We start from the raw sequence: 17,636 nt of genomic DNA on the forward strand, positions 1-17,636 counted from the left end.
CACAGACACCCAGCGCAGCCCCCAATCTAAGGTGAGAGCCCTCCAGGGGACCCCTGGCTACAGGTTCACACACTGTTTAGCAGCCCATCACGCAGCATCCCCCGGGGGGGGGGGATAGGAACAGGGAGGGAGGAGAGGGACCTCCTAATCAGCCTCCCAGGGAATACCCAGCTGCTCAATCCCGCTGAGGCAGGGAGAGCTGTACTTGCCATCCGGACAAACTGGGGACATCCCATCACAGACCCACTCTCTGAGCAGTATGGGGTGGCTGCTGGCCACGGCACACTGTGACAAGGACATCAGTAGTCCGGTCATATGTGTGCCCCGGAGCGTTGCGCTCACTGGCCGCCCCTGGAGCCTGAGGGGCATGTTGTGGCCGACCTAGCGCGTAGCTAAGGTCTGCACATGCTCGATGGCCAGGCTGGAAAGACTACAAGGATCTAGAGCAGTAATGGCGAACCTTGGCACCCCAGATGTTTTGGAACTACATTTCCCATGATGCTCAGGCACTCTGCAGTGTAGTGGAGCATCATGGGAAAGGTAGTTCCAAAACATCTGGGGTGCCAAGGTTCGCCATCACTGATCTAGAGTATCCAGCCTGTCACCCAGCTGGCTGTTGATGGCAGATCACAGGGTCTTAATATCTTGCGCAAAAGGCAAAATTCAGCAAAAAAATCCCAGGAACGATGGTCCTGCAGGGAGCCTAGGTCCATCTCCTTCCCTAGGCAGAAAAAAAACTGAGCTGCAGGAAGCAGACTGAGGGGTTACCAGAGGGACCGCCCCCTGGGCGGAACTGTAGCGTTCTGTTTTTTCACATGTATAACAAGTTCTGCCTAGTCTTCCCCTGAAGGTGGCGTAATAACCCTACGGTCAAGATTAATGGAGCTGTGTCAGTCAGTGAACGATAGAGAAATAGGTTTTATATATTGCAGCATGAACGAGGGCTGGGAAGAAAAGTTAAATTGTGTAGGTTCACTTTAAACATCTGTGCTCATTGCAAACAGTCCAGGATCCAGGGTCATGAACTATGTGATTGGTCCAGGCAGGGCAGGATTAAGAGCATCATGTGCTTGGTGCTGAGGATTTTGGTGGGCCTTTTACTGGGCACTCTTTTGCTTTCCAAGAGCCTGTGCTGGCATGCACCCAAACTCAAAAGTGCGCAGCCGCACAGGCATAACACTAGGGAAACCTGGCATTTGATTTGAAGTTTCTGTAAGGGCCGTGCATTGGCATGCACTCTGAGCTGAAAGAGTGCAGCTGCGCAGGCCTAACACTATGGAATCCCCAGACTTCTGTAAGAGCCCTGCATTGGCTTGCCCCAGGCTTCTGTTAGGACTGCTCATGCAGTGGCCATTATCAATCCCACCATCCTGCCCAGGCGGTGCATGTGGAATGCAGGGCCCGTCAGGGGAGATCTCTTCCCGTTGACCCATTGCTTTCCATGTCCTTTTTGGGTGGCTAGGCCTATATTAAAAAGGTAGGGGCCTGGAGCTGCAGCTCCAATAGCCCCTACGTTAATCCAGCCCTGGGTCCAGGCAAGACTGGACCATGGATAGTTATGTTCCACTCACACGTGTTGTATTAGGACTTTGCATGTATGGGTTGATTTTGATTTCCTTTGTGAATGTGACTTCTTGCTGACATCATATGGAAGGAAAACAGTCTCAGCACATGGCTAATGGTAGAGATGTTATGGGCTATTTTACACGCTACTTATCTATCCTGTATCTGAAGCCAGCAATAAAATAAAAAAAAATCTTAATACTAGTAATGAGAATGTTGTTTCCCTCATACCGTGAGAGCAGGGCAATACTCGTAGCTTATCTCCTTCTTCATATTCATCCAGGCAGACAGCACATACATCATATACATCGCCTGCAATGCACAGAACAATAGATTTATTCAACCCATAAAACATATGCAGCTGCTAACCAGCCAATAACATAAGTTCTGTTCATTTAAAATGAAAGCCCATCTATGATCAAAATGTCAAATATTGATAGATAGTCATATATTTTAGTTCTTTCTAGCCTACTTTCATTATTCTGAACTATGTTGAAACTTACTTTAAGAATTCCATACATTTATTTAATTGAATTCTGTGACACACATTCACTATGCCCTGATGTGTCACATTTCACAGAGCCTGCCTTTTGACCAATGATGTAAACCATGCAAGGAATCCAGGAAGTTGTGGAAAGTGATGGCAAGATGACAGGCAACACTCGCAACAGGAAAGGAGACTTTTCAAGAAAACTTTTATAGGATTGTCAGATATACCTATTCTTTGTATTACTATCACAATGCTGATGTTATAAAATTAAATTGTACGTTGTGACTATATGCTTTAAGCCCCACCTCCTTTTAACATTTTTTTTTTACTGTTAAGCATGTTAGTGGGTCATTTTGCTACAAAAGCAATATGCATACTAATTAATTGTTTATCACAATGTTACCCGAAGTGTAACTAAAGCAAAACTTTTTTTTTAGTTTGGTGTGGAGAGGGTTTAGAACCTCTGTCAGCTTTTTATTTTTGTTGATTTTCCCATTAATTTTCCCATTAGGGAGATTTACCTTCTCTATTTATAATGTGTCACCAGAACAGAAATAGAGGAAAGATCCTCTAATGGGAACAGTAGTTCTGGTGACAGCCTCTCACTTCCTGTTTGGCTATGAGATTGCAAAGTGAAAGCATATGTCCCCAATGGGACACAGATGGCAAAACAACTGACAGGGGTTATAACACACACACACACACACACACACACACACACACACACACACACACACACACACACACACGTTTTGTATTTTCTATTTTAAAGTTTACTCTAAAGTTCTACTTTCATACAAACCACATAATTTTGTCACAGATGGGTTGTTTTACTAAAGTTGGAGAGTGCACAGTGCAGACTAAAAATACACCCATTAGACTGATCAATACTCCCCTTATGGACCAATTAGCTACTACAACCCATAAAGAAGGGCCTTATAGCCTCTATATATGGGTCATAATTGACCCGTATACAAGACAGTATACAAGTGCCAAGCAGGAGAGGATGGTTTACAGATATATCAACCTTAGGTGAAATATGGCAATCTGTGTTAGAACAAGTTCCTATGCTTTCCATATCCCCTACCCAAAGACAACCACAACTCTTTATAATTCATAAAGTCCACCGCACACCTCTTAAACCTCATAAATGGGCTTGTAAAGACAGCGCAGAATGCCTTAGATGTGGAGACCCAGCTGTTGACCACCTTCACGTTTTAGAAATGTCCTAAGTTGGTGCGGTATTGGAATAGGATAATTACTACTATTCGACCCCTTTCACACTGTGGAGCTTTGCAGGTGTAACAGCGCTATAAATAGCGCCTGCAAAGCACCCTGGAAGAGCCGCTCGAGGTCTTTCATACTGAAGCAGTGTGCTGGCAGGATGGTAAAAAAAGTCCTCTTAGCAGCATCCTTCCCATTGAAATGAATAGGGTAGCGTGGCTATACCGCTGACAAAGTGCTGCTGCAGCAATGCTTTGCAGTGGTTTTAACCCTTTCTCGGCTGCTAGCGGGGCAGTTTTACTAAAAGGACGGTAAAGCGGTGCAAAAAATAGCGCCGTTTTACCGCCGGCGCCCGCACCGCCCCAGTGTGAAAGGGGCCTTAACTAGACATTTTAAGTGGTTTTGCACAATGACCCGTTGACCTATACATTAGGTTACTTGGATGAGAACGGCTGTATCTAGGCTACTGTTTTTGGCTCGCAAATGTGTCTTGCTGAAACGGATTGCCCACCATGCCTCCCAAATTTGAGGATTGGCGAATCCCTCTTTGCTTAAAGAAAAACAAATATTTAAGCTTCGGGCAGTCCACTCAAGTTTTAACAATGATGGGAACCCTGGCCCCAAATGCCTTAGTATCACTTATGGGTTCAAGGGGGTATGTGTTAGGTGGTGAGGCATACTAGAAGTTAAATGAAGTAGGTTGGCAACTAGGTTATGTTTGGTTTCTCTCCCTCCCCATTTTATTTTTTTTTTTTTATTATCCCCAGAGGTAAACCGTATACTTATTACATTATTTCAGCTTTATCAGGGTAAAAGCACTTTTTTTATGCATGGTCTTATATGCTACACATATCTATGTGGCTGCTTTAAGGCTTATTTATATACTACCAATAGCTTTTTCGTGTATAATAACAGAAAAATTACAGTACCAGGAAACTGTGTGTAAATGTACTGATTACGAATTTATATAATTTATATATATATTTTTATATCTATCCCTGACATCATGGTCCATTTGCATGCCTCCATCATCAGCAGCCTATCTGCCGCCTGAGTCTCCTCCCCTCTCTGTCTGCTCGTTCAATGTGCCCGCTCCTGCTGCTCTCGTTACATGCTCCCATCCTCTCCGTACTATTATAACAACTGTCCCAATGCCTGTGTAACATAAAAAAAAACAAAAAAACGGCACAATTGTACCTGTATGAGCTGCTTTTGACAAAAAGAAAAACTAGAAGCAGATTAGTACCTTTGCAGAGCTGCACCAGATTTTGCACTTTCAAGTTTTAGTAAATCAGCCCCAATGTCTGTGCAGCACACACTATAAATACACAGGAAAAAGAATGGGGAAACACTGGCTAAATGCTGCTAAAATTTCTAAATGGTGCTTTACTTAAAAGTACATCCTGTAAAGGTAACCAGGTACAATCTGATGGGAAGCATTAATGAACTACCGTAGTAGTTCATTGAAAACTACAAGCCAACAGCTGCAAAAGCTATGGGACCTTGTAGTTTTACAGGCACGGAGCCCTGTCAATCAGTGACATGGCTGGGTGGGCGGAGCCCCACTCAGCCACGGTTTTTCGAAATTGTGGCAGCTAGCAGGAAGGGAGAAGAACCCTGCTAGCTATCACAGTGGGGATCGGGGAGATGCGGGAGCTGGTCCGTTCATAACATGTTACACCCCGAATAAGGGTACAACATGTTACGAAAGGTGAACCTATCCTTTAAAAAGGTTAGGTTCACATTTTTCCATCATGGTTTGTTACACTCGTATTTAAGGTGTAAACATGACATGGTGCAAATGCCTTCGGTCAAATGGAGCAGGATTCTTCCCCCCCCATGGTTGCTGTCACATTTAAAAATCAGTGCGATTATGCCGGGCTCCACCCACACAACCACATCCTTAAGAGGAAGTAAACCCTGATGGGTTTACTTCCTCTTTTTTTCCCTGCAAAGGTAAAGCATAATGGACTACTATGCATCGCATAGTAGCTCATTATGTGTCACTTACCTGACACAGGAGCCAGCGAAGTCGCCGCTGATCCCTGTAGTCCGCCGCATCCATCTTGCTGGTGGCGTCTCGCAGCTCCGACCAATGACAGCGGAGAAGCCGCGATGACGTCACTCCCGCGCATGCGCACGGGAGTCGCGTCTCGCAGCTCCGCCTCTGCCATTCGGCGAAGCCGCGATGACGTCACTCCCGCGCATGCGCACGGGAGTCGACAAATTAGGCAAATCCATTCTTGGATTTGCCGCATTTAGTGCGCCTGCGCGCTGCTGTCTAAGGCGCATGCGCCGTAGACAGCGGTGCCCATTTTCGGGCAAATATCTCCTAAACCATATAGGTTTAGGAGATATTGCTTGGACCTACAGGTAAGCCTTAATCTAGGCTTACCTGTAGGTCAAAGTGGTTTGAAGGGGTTTACTTCCTCTTTAGTTCACAGGGTTCTGTGAATAAACTGCAAAATCCTGTTTGCCACCGTGGCAGACCAACTTGTAGTTCTCAATGGACAACACGTGGCGTATTCAGCGCACTCTTATTCCACTGAATCTTCCTCCAGTTCTCCAACTGAAAGCCCATACAGAGGTAAAGGCAGAGAACTGGATGAAGTGTTTGCAGGAGCCTGGCATTATACCTGCAATCCACTGGCAGCAAGTGCAATTTAAATAAATATTACATGCACAATTTTTTTCCCTGCAAAAAAGCATGTACTGTATATTTATTTTTATTTTTTTGCAACGGTGAACCTAGTTTTTAACATTAACAGCCTTCCCAGGACAACAAATATTTAACAATGAAACAAAATTGCTAGTAGGTTGCATTTAGAGATGTGCCATTAAAAAATATAGAGCCTTATGTTTAGTGCAAAGTTCCTCGTCTGTCAGGCACTGTACGACCCCTCCTCCATAATACCAGCAAACAAAAGCAAAAAGGAGCTTCACATCAAAAATCAATCAAAAATACAATTACACATGGCCAGCGTCATTAAGGATAAATATAGGTTATGGCTTAGGATGAGGCTGTCTTAGTTACATAGTTTCTTCCTGATTCATTACAGATGGTGCAGTCGAAATTCTTACAGCATCTAAATATTTACACATTAGAGAACTGCTCCCCATTGTGGAGATTACCGTACAAGGAGACATGGCAGCTGGCTGGCTCATGCACAGAATTTATTTCTTCACATTGTACTGTGTGTATGTGTATACACACACATTATTATATATATATATATATATATATATATATATATATATATATATATATATATATATATACACACACACACACACACACACATATACATATATATATATACATATATATATACATATATATATATATATATATATATATATATATATATATATATATATATATACACACACACACACATATATACACACACATACACACACGTACATACACGTACATACACACACAAACGTACAGTATCTCACATGAGTGATGTGGGTATGTAAACTTTTGATCAGGGTCATTTGGGTAGTTTCTTTTGCCATTTAAAAAGAGTAAACACAGTTGATTGATAATAAACGTGAAAAACAAAAGTGTAGCGCTAATGTACTCATGAAACACTATATCTATAGTGAGCTAAAAATATTAGATTATACAAAACATGAACATTAACATGTAATATATGAATGTTATAACATGAACATGTAACACGTGAATGTGATGATCACGTGTACAAAAAAGAGTGATAAGTGAAAATAATGTCTGAACAGTGAAGGAAAAATATAAACACCAAAATAGTGAACTTCCTAAGAAGTGTGTCCATCAAATGGCTGACTTGAAATCCTTGGTGGAGCGAATAATGATACAGCCAGATGAATAGAAGCTAGCTGTAGAACTATTCAAACAAGCAAGTCTCCTAATGGAAAGATGTAGATATATACTCTTACCAGACAAGGTGGACCCACTTACTGGCGGCAGCAGGTCAATCGAGCTCGTATTGGCCGAAAGCCTGGTGGTCAAACAGTGGTGCCAACTAGAATGCAACTGGAACACAGGAGGAAGTCACTCCAAACACGGTAGGTCCGTTATCAGCTGGAATGAATCTGCCAAATGCGATTTAGCCAGGTATCCAGGACTCAGGCAATTCTCCAAACCACATAGCAATTAGAATCCAATGAGGGGTCCGTTGGCAGACCGATGATGGATGGGGAGATTTTCTCATTCAGGTCGAGATAAAAATAAGGAAAAAGCTCCATATGGTGCAGGTCAAAGGGATTTTAATATTAAAAAAGTACAAACATCAGTGCAGATGAATACAAAAAATGTGATCACCGACTAAAAAAGTTAAAAGCAATGTGGGGAGCAAGTGAAGCAGGTCCGACACGTTTCATCCCAAGGGACTTCAACTGGGGCATTATTTTCACTGATGAATTTTTTGGACACATGATCATCGCATTCACGTCTTACATGTTTATATTATAACATTCATATATTACATGTTCATGTTTTGTATAATGTAATATTAGCTCTCTATAGATATAGGGGGTTAATTTACGAAAGGCAAATCCACTTTGCATTGCACTTGGAAGTAAAGTTGCTGTAGATCCAAGGGGGACATGCAAGGAAAATAAAAAACAGCATTTTTGCTTGCACGTGATTGGATGGTAAAATCAGCAGAGCTTCCACTCATTTCAGATCCTCCCCTTAGATTTAGAGTGACTGCACTTTCAAAGGCACTTTCAGTGCACTTGCAGTGCAAAGTGGATTTGCCTTTCGTAAATTACCCCCATAGTGTTTCATGAGTACATATAGCGCTACACTTTTGTTTTTCACGTTTACGTTGGACTTTGTTTTAGTGTTAGCAGCTTCACCCATATTGATTTTGCGCAGTAATTTCCACAGTTAATACTAACACTAGCCATGAGTGAAAGAAATGTTTTTATATTATCATTAATATGCTCTGAAAAATGGCCATTGCAGTTTTTTGTGTATGGAGCTATGTAGTCGCAGACTGGTCAGGGTATTCATGCCAACCCATGTCCACAGCCAAAAGTGCCTAAAAATGGGCACATGAAAATCAGAACTGGTCCACCATGTGGACGGCCAAGTGCATGTGCGTTGTGTACCTGGAAAAAGGGATGGCACTATGGTGCAGGATGGGAAGAAGTCAAGCCGGTAGAGGCAGTGTGATGCTTTGGGCAATGTTCTGCTGGGAAACCTTGGGTCCTACCATTCATGTGGATTCAGTTCACACCAGACGCAGTTCCGTTCAGTTCCATGTGCTTTTTTTCTACACTAAAAACGCATGCACAGCGTTTTCCATGTATTCCAATAGCTCTAGTTCACACCATGCAATCAGTTTCTGGTGCAAAAACTGACCGGAACTGACTGTATTGGTGCAGAAAAAAAACCGAACTGCATCTGGTGTGAACTGGCCCTTAACCCCCTTGCGGTATTCCCGACTCTGGCTCGGAGTGAAAATTCAGTACCATTAGCGGTAACCCCGAGCCAGACTCGGGATCGCATTGCAGGATCCAGGATGAGTATGCTTACCTTATCCCCTGGATCCAGCGATGTCTCCCCGCAGTGCGAGCAGCTCGTCCTCCGCTCAATCACGAAGCTGGCTCCGCTCCCTGCGACGCACGGGAACGGAGAACGGCGCCAAATTCAAACAGTGAAACACACACATTACATACAGTGTAATGTAATCTTACAGATTACATTGCAGTATGTAATTATTTCACATCCCTTTTGTCCCTAGTGGTCTGCCCAGTGCCCTGCATGTAGTTTTATATTATAAAAACTGTTCTTTATGCCTGGAAACTGGAGATTGTCCATAGCAACCAAAATTGTCCCTTTACATCAAAAGTGGTTTTAGACCAGATAGAAAACAGCAATAAATTAGAATCGCTCACAGAATTGAGCGATAGTGATTTGTGGGGAGATGAGTGCCAATTCTGCAAATTTCTGTGTTTTTGATTTGATTACATTATTGAATATTTTTTATTATAATAATATTATTTGGTATAATTCTTTATAGTTATTTATTGTATTTTAATTTATGATTTTGTTTTTCAAATTTTAAATCATAACCGGGATGTCTACTAGACTCTGGTTTGGACATAAAATGGACATGGAATTACAGGCCTACAATATAAAATGCCAAATTTCCATGCAAAAAAATTGTACCGCTTTCAGCGCCAAAAATCTTAAATAATCATACCGCCAGGGAGGTTAAAGGAACTGCTACCGATGGCTTTGTGTCAGATACCACAGCATACCCTTCAGCGGTCTAGTGGTGTACATGCCCAGATGGGCCAGGGCGGTTTTTTTATATTACTAATTATATATATATATATATATATATATATAATTAGTGCAATCCAAAAATATGTGCAAAACAACTTAAAAATCACCCAGTTGCTGCTAAAACTGAACAAGCGTATTCACTCCACTTCTTAACAATATACATTTTAAAAAAGTGCTGCGTTAACAATGAATATCTAAATAATCCTTGTGAAGAAACCAAAAATATAATACATCCATATCCTAAACAAAGTGACTAATAATCTCATGGTACAGTGATCATACAATAGTCCATAAAAAAAAAGATAAAATTGTCCCAAACATCAAAAGGAGAACATCCAAACATGTTGCTCCACCACAATGTGCCAAAAGATCAAGATTAGCCACTTAACAACCGGCCCATAGCCGATTAGCGGCTTCAGGGCGGTTGTTTAACTCTGAGAGGCCGTTAATTAACGACCTCCCAGAATTCTGCTCTCGCGCGCCCCCTGGGGCGCGCAATCAAGAGCATCCGTGACCACCGAGTCCACAGGACCCAGCGCATCACGGTAAACGGCCGCTCATGGCGGCCATTTACCACATGATCGCTTCGTCAAATGATGGAGCGATCACTTGTAAACGAACCGGCGTCATGTTATGACGCCGGTTCCTCCCTCCCCTCTCTGTACTGATTGGTACAGCGGAGGGGGAAGAGATCGGTGTCAGCAGCACTGTGGGCTGCATCTGCAGTGCCCACATCGCTGCTCACCGAAATTTAACCCCTCAATTCTCTGCCAATACTCTGCAATACCCTGCCAATACCATACCCTGCCATTTTATTTATTTATTTCAGGCTTCCCAGCCTAGGGGTGAGATGTGGGGTCTTATTGACCCCATATCTCACTGTAAAGAGGACCTGTCATGCCATATTCCTATTACAAGGGATGTTTACATTCCTTGTAACAGGAATAAAAGTGATCAAAATTTTTTATTTTTGGGGGAAAAAAAATGTCAAGCTAAAATAAATAAAAGTAAAATGAACAATAAAAAAGAAAAAAAGAAGCGAACGCATACGTAAGTCCCGCCCACATATGAAAACGGTGTTCAACCCACACATGTGAGGTATCGCTGTGAACGTTCGAGCGAGAGTAATAATTTTGGCCCTAGACCTCCTTTGTAACTCAAAACATGTAACCAGTAAAAAAATTGAAAGTGTCGCCTATGGGGATTTTTAAGTAGCGACGTTTTGTCGCCATTCCACGAGCGTGTGCAATTTTGAAGGGTGACATGTTAGGCATCTATTTACTCGGCGTAACTTCATCTTTCACATTATACAAAAACATTGGGCTAACTTTACTGTTTTGTATTTTTTAAAGCACAAAACTTTTTTTTTTGTTTTTTTTTAAAACACGTTCGAAAAATTGCTGCGCAAATACCGTGCAACGACCACCATTGTATTCTCTACGGTCTTTGCTTAAAAAACATATATAATGTTTTGGTGTTCTATGTAATTTTCTAGCAAATAAATGATGATTTTTACATGAAGGGGAGAAAAGTCAGAATTGGCCTGGGTGCTCCCGAACGCCTGATGGTGCTCCCTGCATGTTGGGCCTCTATATGTGGCCACGCTGTGTAAAAGTCTCACACGTGTGGTATCGCCATACTCGGGAGTAATAGCAGAATGTGTTTTGGGGTAATTTGTGGTATGTGTATGCTGTGTGTGAGAAATAACCTGCTAATATGACAATTTTGTGAAGAAAAAAAAAATATCTTGATTTTGCAAAGAATTGTAGGAAAAAATGACAACTTCAAAAACCTCACCATGCCTCTTACTAAATGTCGTCTTTCCAAAAAGGGGTCATTTGGGGGGTATTTGTACTTTACTGGCATGTTAGGGTCTCAAGAAATGAGATAGGCCGTCAGTCCTTCGGGTGTGATCAATTTTAAGATATTGGCACCATAGCTTGTGGACTCTAACTTTCACAAAAAACAAATAATATCCAATTTGTACTTATTTTTACCAAAGATATGTAGTAGTATAAATTTTGGCCAAAATTTATGAAGAAAAATTACTAATCTGCTAAATTTTATAACAGAAACAAAGAAAAATTCATTTTTTTTTTACAGAATTTTCTGGCTTTTATAGCACAAAAAATAAAAAACCCAGCGGTGATTAAATACCACCAAAAGAAAGCTCTATTTGTGTGAAAAAAAAGGACAACAATTTCATATGGGTACAGTGTTGCATGACTGAGTAATTGTCATTCAAAATGTGAGCACCGAAAGCTGAAAATGTGTCTGGTTATTAAGGGTGTTTAAGTGCCCAGTGGTCAAGTGGTTAAATATGCAAGTGCTCGCCACCATCAGTGTGCTCTGGCCGCTCACCTTATATTTTGACCCCTGTTTCACCAGCAGATCAAAATCAGTGGGTCCCCATTGGGGATAATTAAAAGATCTATTTGGTGTGGTGCTTTCGTACTGCTCCTCTATGTCTCTCACTTCTCCCTGTCAGCTCCTTGAGTCTTGGATCTCTCTCAGGGGTATTAAGTATAGAGAGGAACAAAAAAACATGGGCAATACATATATACATGGGTAAAGAGAGGAACCGATAAAAACCATGGGCAAGGTACTCACATAGCACTTAAGCAGTGCGGGTGGTGCAGATATTGGACAATTCCTGTGATCAACAAGATGACAGTAGGATGTCTGCAGACAGAGCTACGCCACCCGTATGCGTTCCGTCAATAGGCGCGATACCCCTGAGAGAGATCCGATGTTCAGGGAGTCGACAGGGAAGAGTGAGGGACATAGAGGAGCAGTACGCTAGCAGTAATCCAGATAGATCCTTCGATTATCCTCAGTGGGGACCTGATGATTTTGACCCACTGGTGAAATGGATCAAAATATGAGGCGAGTAGCTAGAGCACACTGGTGGTGGCAAGCACTTGCATATTTAGGTGATCTTTTGGCACATTGTGGTAGAGCAACACGTTTGGAGGTTTGCAATATTCTTTTGATGTTTGGGACAATTTTATCTTTTTATGGACTGTTGTATGATCACTGTACCAAGAGATTATTAGTCAGTTACTTTGTTTAGACGCATTATCTTTTTGGGTTCCATATTGTTTGCATATATATGACTATTACCAATATATGACTAGGATGATTTAGATATTCACTGGTAGCGCAGCACTGTTTTTTGAGATTGTGTGTGTGTATGTGTAATATATATATATATATATATATATATATATATATATATATATATATATAGCTTACTAGAATAATTCTTAATGCAACAACAAGAATCCTAAAGCTATATAAGAAATTGACACTGCAGGCCTCTTGTGTCTTATTTTGCAGTGTCAAGTGCTCTGAGAACATGAATGAGGCAAGGCACTTAACAGATTATAGCAGAATCTCCCAGCCTTCATAAAAAGCAATGCTTAAAGCTCTCAGACCAAGCTGCAGCTCAAGTTCATATGTTAAACTGTGCCTCAAATTTTGCTCAATAAGAATAAAAAAAAAAGTTGCACATTTAAACAAAGTAAAAATTTAGAGCGCACCTTTAATATATATATATATATATATATATATATATATATATATATTATATATATATATATATTATATATATATAAAAAAAAAAACACACTGTGTAAATGACGAGAGAAAATCAGGTCGACACTGTATTTGTTTTATCCAATGATAAAGGTTTTACTGCATTTTAGAAAGGCCATATTTAAAGTACATCTAAAACCATTTTTCTGGTAGGGAAGAGTTAAAACCAAGTTTTTTCCCATCTGTGCCTCAGAGAGATTTCCTTTTACTTCCTGTCCTGTACATTCAAAAGGATGGCTTTCCAATAAGATAGGAATATTCTTTTTAGCAAATCAAGCAAAATACTTTCTGGTATGGGGGAGCGTGTGGCGACACTGGTGTGTGGTGACTGGTCTAGCAATGTCACAAGGGGGTGAGGAGGAGAGTCAACAACCCTGTGTGAGCTCGAAGCTTATTTAGGGCTGACATTTCCAGTGGCGGCCCTTGCATTGAGGGTGCTGGGGCGCCGCCCCACCTATCCCTGCCGCCACCCCCCCTCCCATCAGGACACCAGGTGCATGATTTCCTATGGCGGGGGTGTTTTCTTTTTTAAGTACCCGATTAGAGCCAGACTCTAATAGGCTTCAAAATAGGGTGTGATCTGTGATGCTGTATACCCCGATCTGCGAGGCTGGGGCTGTATACCCCGATCTGCGAGGCTGGGGCTGTATACCCCGATCTGCGAGGCTGGGGCTGTATACCCCGATCTGCGAGGCTGGGGCTGTATACTCTGTCCTGTGATACTGAGCTGTATTCTCCTGACAATATGGGTTGAAGCAATTGGAATACAGGGGGCGGAGTGCGTGGAGTCTATAAGGGGCGGAGCTTATGAGAAGGGCAGGATCTGGCGCCCCTTATCCAAAAACCTCACCAGATGCCATTGGGCATTACTCTCAATGAATGATTTGAGTGGTGGGGGAGTAGAGGGAGGAAATAAAGTGGACTTATTGCTTTATCCTTCATGCACAAAAGTATAGGCTTGCTTTTAGTTCTGTGGGAATAGTGATGTTTCAACTGTTACTTTTGACACAGTAATAGCTTAACTGGAGGAAGAGTTAGGCTAGGTCCACACTATTACAGGTGTAGGAAGTGTGCAAGTCCCATGTGTTCCTGCACCAGCAGAAAATACGTGCTGCTGTTTAGAAAATATGCAGGAGGTACCATTAATTCTTAATGGCACCCCATGCATTGGAAAACGCATCATATTTTCCTGGGCACAGAAACGCATCGCACATGCAATTTCTATACCACTGCAGTTTTATAAAAGGGTCAGTCTCTCCCCTTGTCAGTCTCTGCACTGTGCGGATGCACTCACTCTTTCCTTTCCTTGCTCCTGCTCCTTGCTCGCCTCTCAAGAATGCCTCCTTTCAACTGTTTCTGTGGTAGGATCCTTCCAGGCTAGCACCGAGCCCCAGCCCGAGGCAGAGCACCCACCCTGACTAGGGGGTCCACCTCAAAGGACACGGACAACCTCCTATGCATTGCATTTCCACCTTCCACCTGATTCGCTTCTCAGCATGGCTAATGTCTATTTAAGGGCTCACTTAGCCTTAGGACCATTTCCCACAGCTACAGTAGTCCATTCATATAAATAGGTTGCTCTGTCAGCACAAATGCAGCTGAAGAGGGAATCCATTCATCCATCACTACAAATGACACCAAACGCTTGTCCATCCTAACCTCCTTACAGCCATGGTGACAAGAATATCTGCATACAGAAGTTAGGACTTCAAATTGCATTTCAATTGTACCTGAGAAAAGGCAGGTTTATCCTGACTAACCTCCCACTCTACTTCAAAATGTTAGGTGAAATCAATTTGTCTACTTAGAGTACAATATATGTGCACTGCAAATTAATTCTGACCAATTCCCTTGAAGCTCTTATGCAGGAAGGTTTCTTAGTCCAGCAACAGTGGATTTGGTTTCTAAATGAGATAGAGTTGTACTGGTATCTTATGAACACTGTGAGCACTGCCCCATGACAAAGAAATACTGGGGATATGGTCACAGACTATGCACTCCACATTGATTTATAGCATGGTGGCCATACAGAGGATTTTTTAATGGTTAATCCATCTGGAAACTGGCCATTAAAACAAACGATGTAAAGTCAGCTTTTTTTTTTACATATTTTTATCTGTATCTGATCATTGTGTCAAACCTCCTACCCTTCTTAAATTTATGTATGGGAAGCTTTTTCAGCTGATCCTTGCCCAGTCTGTTCCTTCGTGCTCTATGCCGATCCTGCACAAACTTGGTGATCTGTATTTGGACAGCGGAAATAAAACAGTGAATATACATACTGGTAATATACAGAATTTAATACAAAACAATGTGAAAGTTTCAGGTTTATAAAACATTTATGCTCAACCATAACAGATCAGGACAAAGTTCTTTCGCATCCAAGGCAAGGATGCCAAAGTGTATAGACCACCCCTCCTCACAAGCTGCTTTAAAAAAGGAGCTTAGCAAAGGAAATGAAGTTATAAAAATTAAGGGTTAAAGTGCTACTATGTGCAAAAAAATAGCATATATGATGCAATCTGTCACTAGCATTAACACAGCATTTAAAGGGTTGAGACAAACCATTAAACCCTGATGGGGTGCCGCTTACAATGGTCAGCTTTTATTCATTTATGTAAAACCTTTATTCCAAAATGAAAGAGAAAAAAAAAAAAAAAAACACACAAGAAAAACAATCCTATTGCTGCAACTGCTTAAAAGTGTTAGTTGAGAGTTCAGCTTTAAATTGTTAGTCATTTAATTCCATCTAAATCTATTAGTCCATCTAATATCACGCCCTCTATTCATTGACAGAAAATCCTTTTCTTGGAATACATCATGGTACACAGAGCAGGCCATAATGATGACCATCTGGGTTATACACCACCTATAGGTGACTGGACACTGGTGAACCAATAGACAGGAAGTTACCCCTATATAACCCCCTTCCATACAGGAAGCACCTCAGTTTTGTAACAAGCAATGAAGATCACAGAAAAAGAGGGGAGGGACCTCTGTCTTGTGATGTACTCCAAGAGAAGGATTTTACAGGTAAGCTTTAGGAAAAATCTAATTTTCTTTATCGTACATCACGGGACACAGAGCAAGCCATAACAATGACTAATCAGGGATGTCCTAAAGCCATGCCCATGGGGGGGGGGGGGGGCACAGCAATCATAAGACCACCATCGGACAAAAATACCTATATTGCTGCTTGTAGCATGCTCTAACATACACCTGGTAGAACCTATTGAATGTATGCACTGAAGACCAAGTAGTGACCTTGCAAATCTGAGCCATAGACACCTGATGATGCACTGCCAAGAAGCACCCACCCTTCTGGTGGAATGTGCCTTTAATCTAAAGGGTGGGACCTTACCCTTTAGTCTTTTCGCCTGCATAATGACCTGGCGAATCCACTGAGGAATGGAACTTGTCGCTGCCTGCCCCTTCTTAGGCCAATCTGGCAGGACAAAAAAAAATAAGAATTAGTCTTCCGAATCAGAGCCGACATTTTTAAATAGACCTTAACTGCCCAAACCACATTGAGTGAATGTAACAACTTCTCCTCTGTAGTCCGAGGACCAAAAATGTAGGAACAAAAAGGGCTGCCAATTCTGACACCCTTCTAGCCAAGGTTATGGTGACCAAAAATGACAAAAAAAATTTGCCAATAGGATTAACGGAAAATGCCTCTCAGGCTAAATTTGCTGCTTCTGTAGAAGAAACAGAACAGGATTTAGATCCCAGGGGCATAAGGGTGGCTTGACCGGCAGAACCATAGGAATCACTCCTTCTATAAAGGCTTGCACCAACTTATGTGATGCAATTGGTCTCTGAAAGAAAACAGATAAGGCCAAGATTTGTCCCTTGCTTGTTTCCAATGCCAGCTTCAATTCTACTGCTAATTGCAGAAAGGCAAGAATTCTTCCAATACCATACTTGTGAGGATGCCATCTCTTGGACTGTCACCAAGAAATACAAGAGTCGATGGCACTGGACACAAAATACCTTGATCTTTTAAGACTCTGGCCTCAATAGCCAAATTCAGCGACCGTAAAGCAGTATATGGGACAGCAGGTCTGGTTAGCATGAAAGGCTTCCCCACTGCCAACCTCACAATTTCTGCATACCAAGCCCTCCTGGGCCAAGTCGAGGCCAGCAGGATCACTGGCATCTCCTGTATCCTGCACAGCAGCCGCGGCAGAAGTTGAACTGGAGGAAAAAGTATAGCTCAGGGAGAACTGATCCCAAGGGACCACTAATGCATCTGTCCCGATAGCGATTGGATTCTTGGTTCTGGATAAAAAAAAACATCCAGTTTGTTGTGGAACCTGGATGCCAATAGATCCATGTCCAGGATACCCCGTCGTTGGCAAATCAGATGAAAGCTCTCGGGATGTAGGGACCAGTCCCCTTGGAACAACTGCTGGTGACTTAGAAAGTCCTCTCGCCAATTGTCCACTCCTAGAATAAACACTGCTGACAGAAATG

At 42.1% G+C, this 17,636-nt stretch overlaps 1 protein-coding gene across 4 annotated transcripts in view; it reads right to left on the reverse strand.

The window, feature by feature from the left end:
• RNF13 (ring finger protein 13) overlaps positions 1-17,636 on the reverse strand; it is a 203,576-nt gene that overhangs the window by 10,314 nt on the left and 175,626 nt on the right. For all 4 annotated transcript variants that reach the window (XM_077488192.1, XM_077488189.1, XM_077488191.1 and 1 more), the window contains 2 exons: positions 15,308-15,401; positions 1,795-1,875 (listed from right to left, as the gene is read on the reverse strand). In XM_077488192.1, coding sequence (XP_077344318.1) covers positions 1,795-1,875; positions 15,308-15,401 — 175 coding nt within the window. The remainder of the gene's footprint in view (positions 1-1,794; positions 1,876-15,307; positions 15,402-17,636) is intronic.

This window comes from Lithobates pipiens, unplaced genomic scaffold (genome assembly GCF_037356315.1).
Source record: "Lithobates pipiens isolate NorthernLeopardFrog02 unplaced genomic scaffold, aLitPip1_a1.2 Scaffold_18, whole genome shotgun sequence".
NCBI classification, from domain to species: Eukaryota; Metazoa; Chordata; class Amphibia; order Anura; family Ranidae; genus Lithobates; species Lithobates pipiens.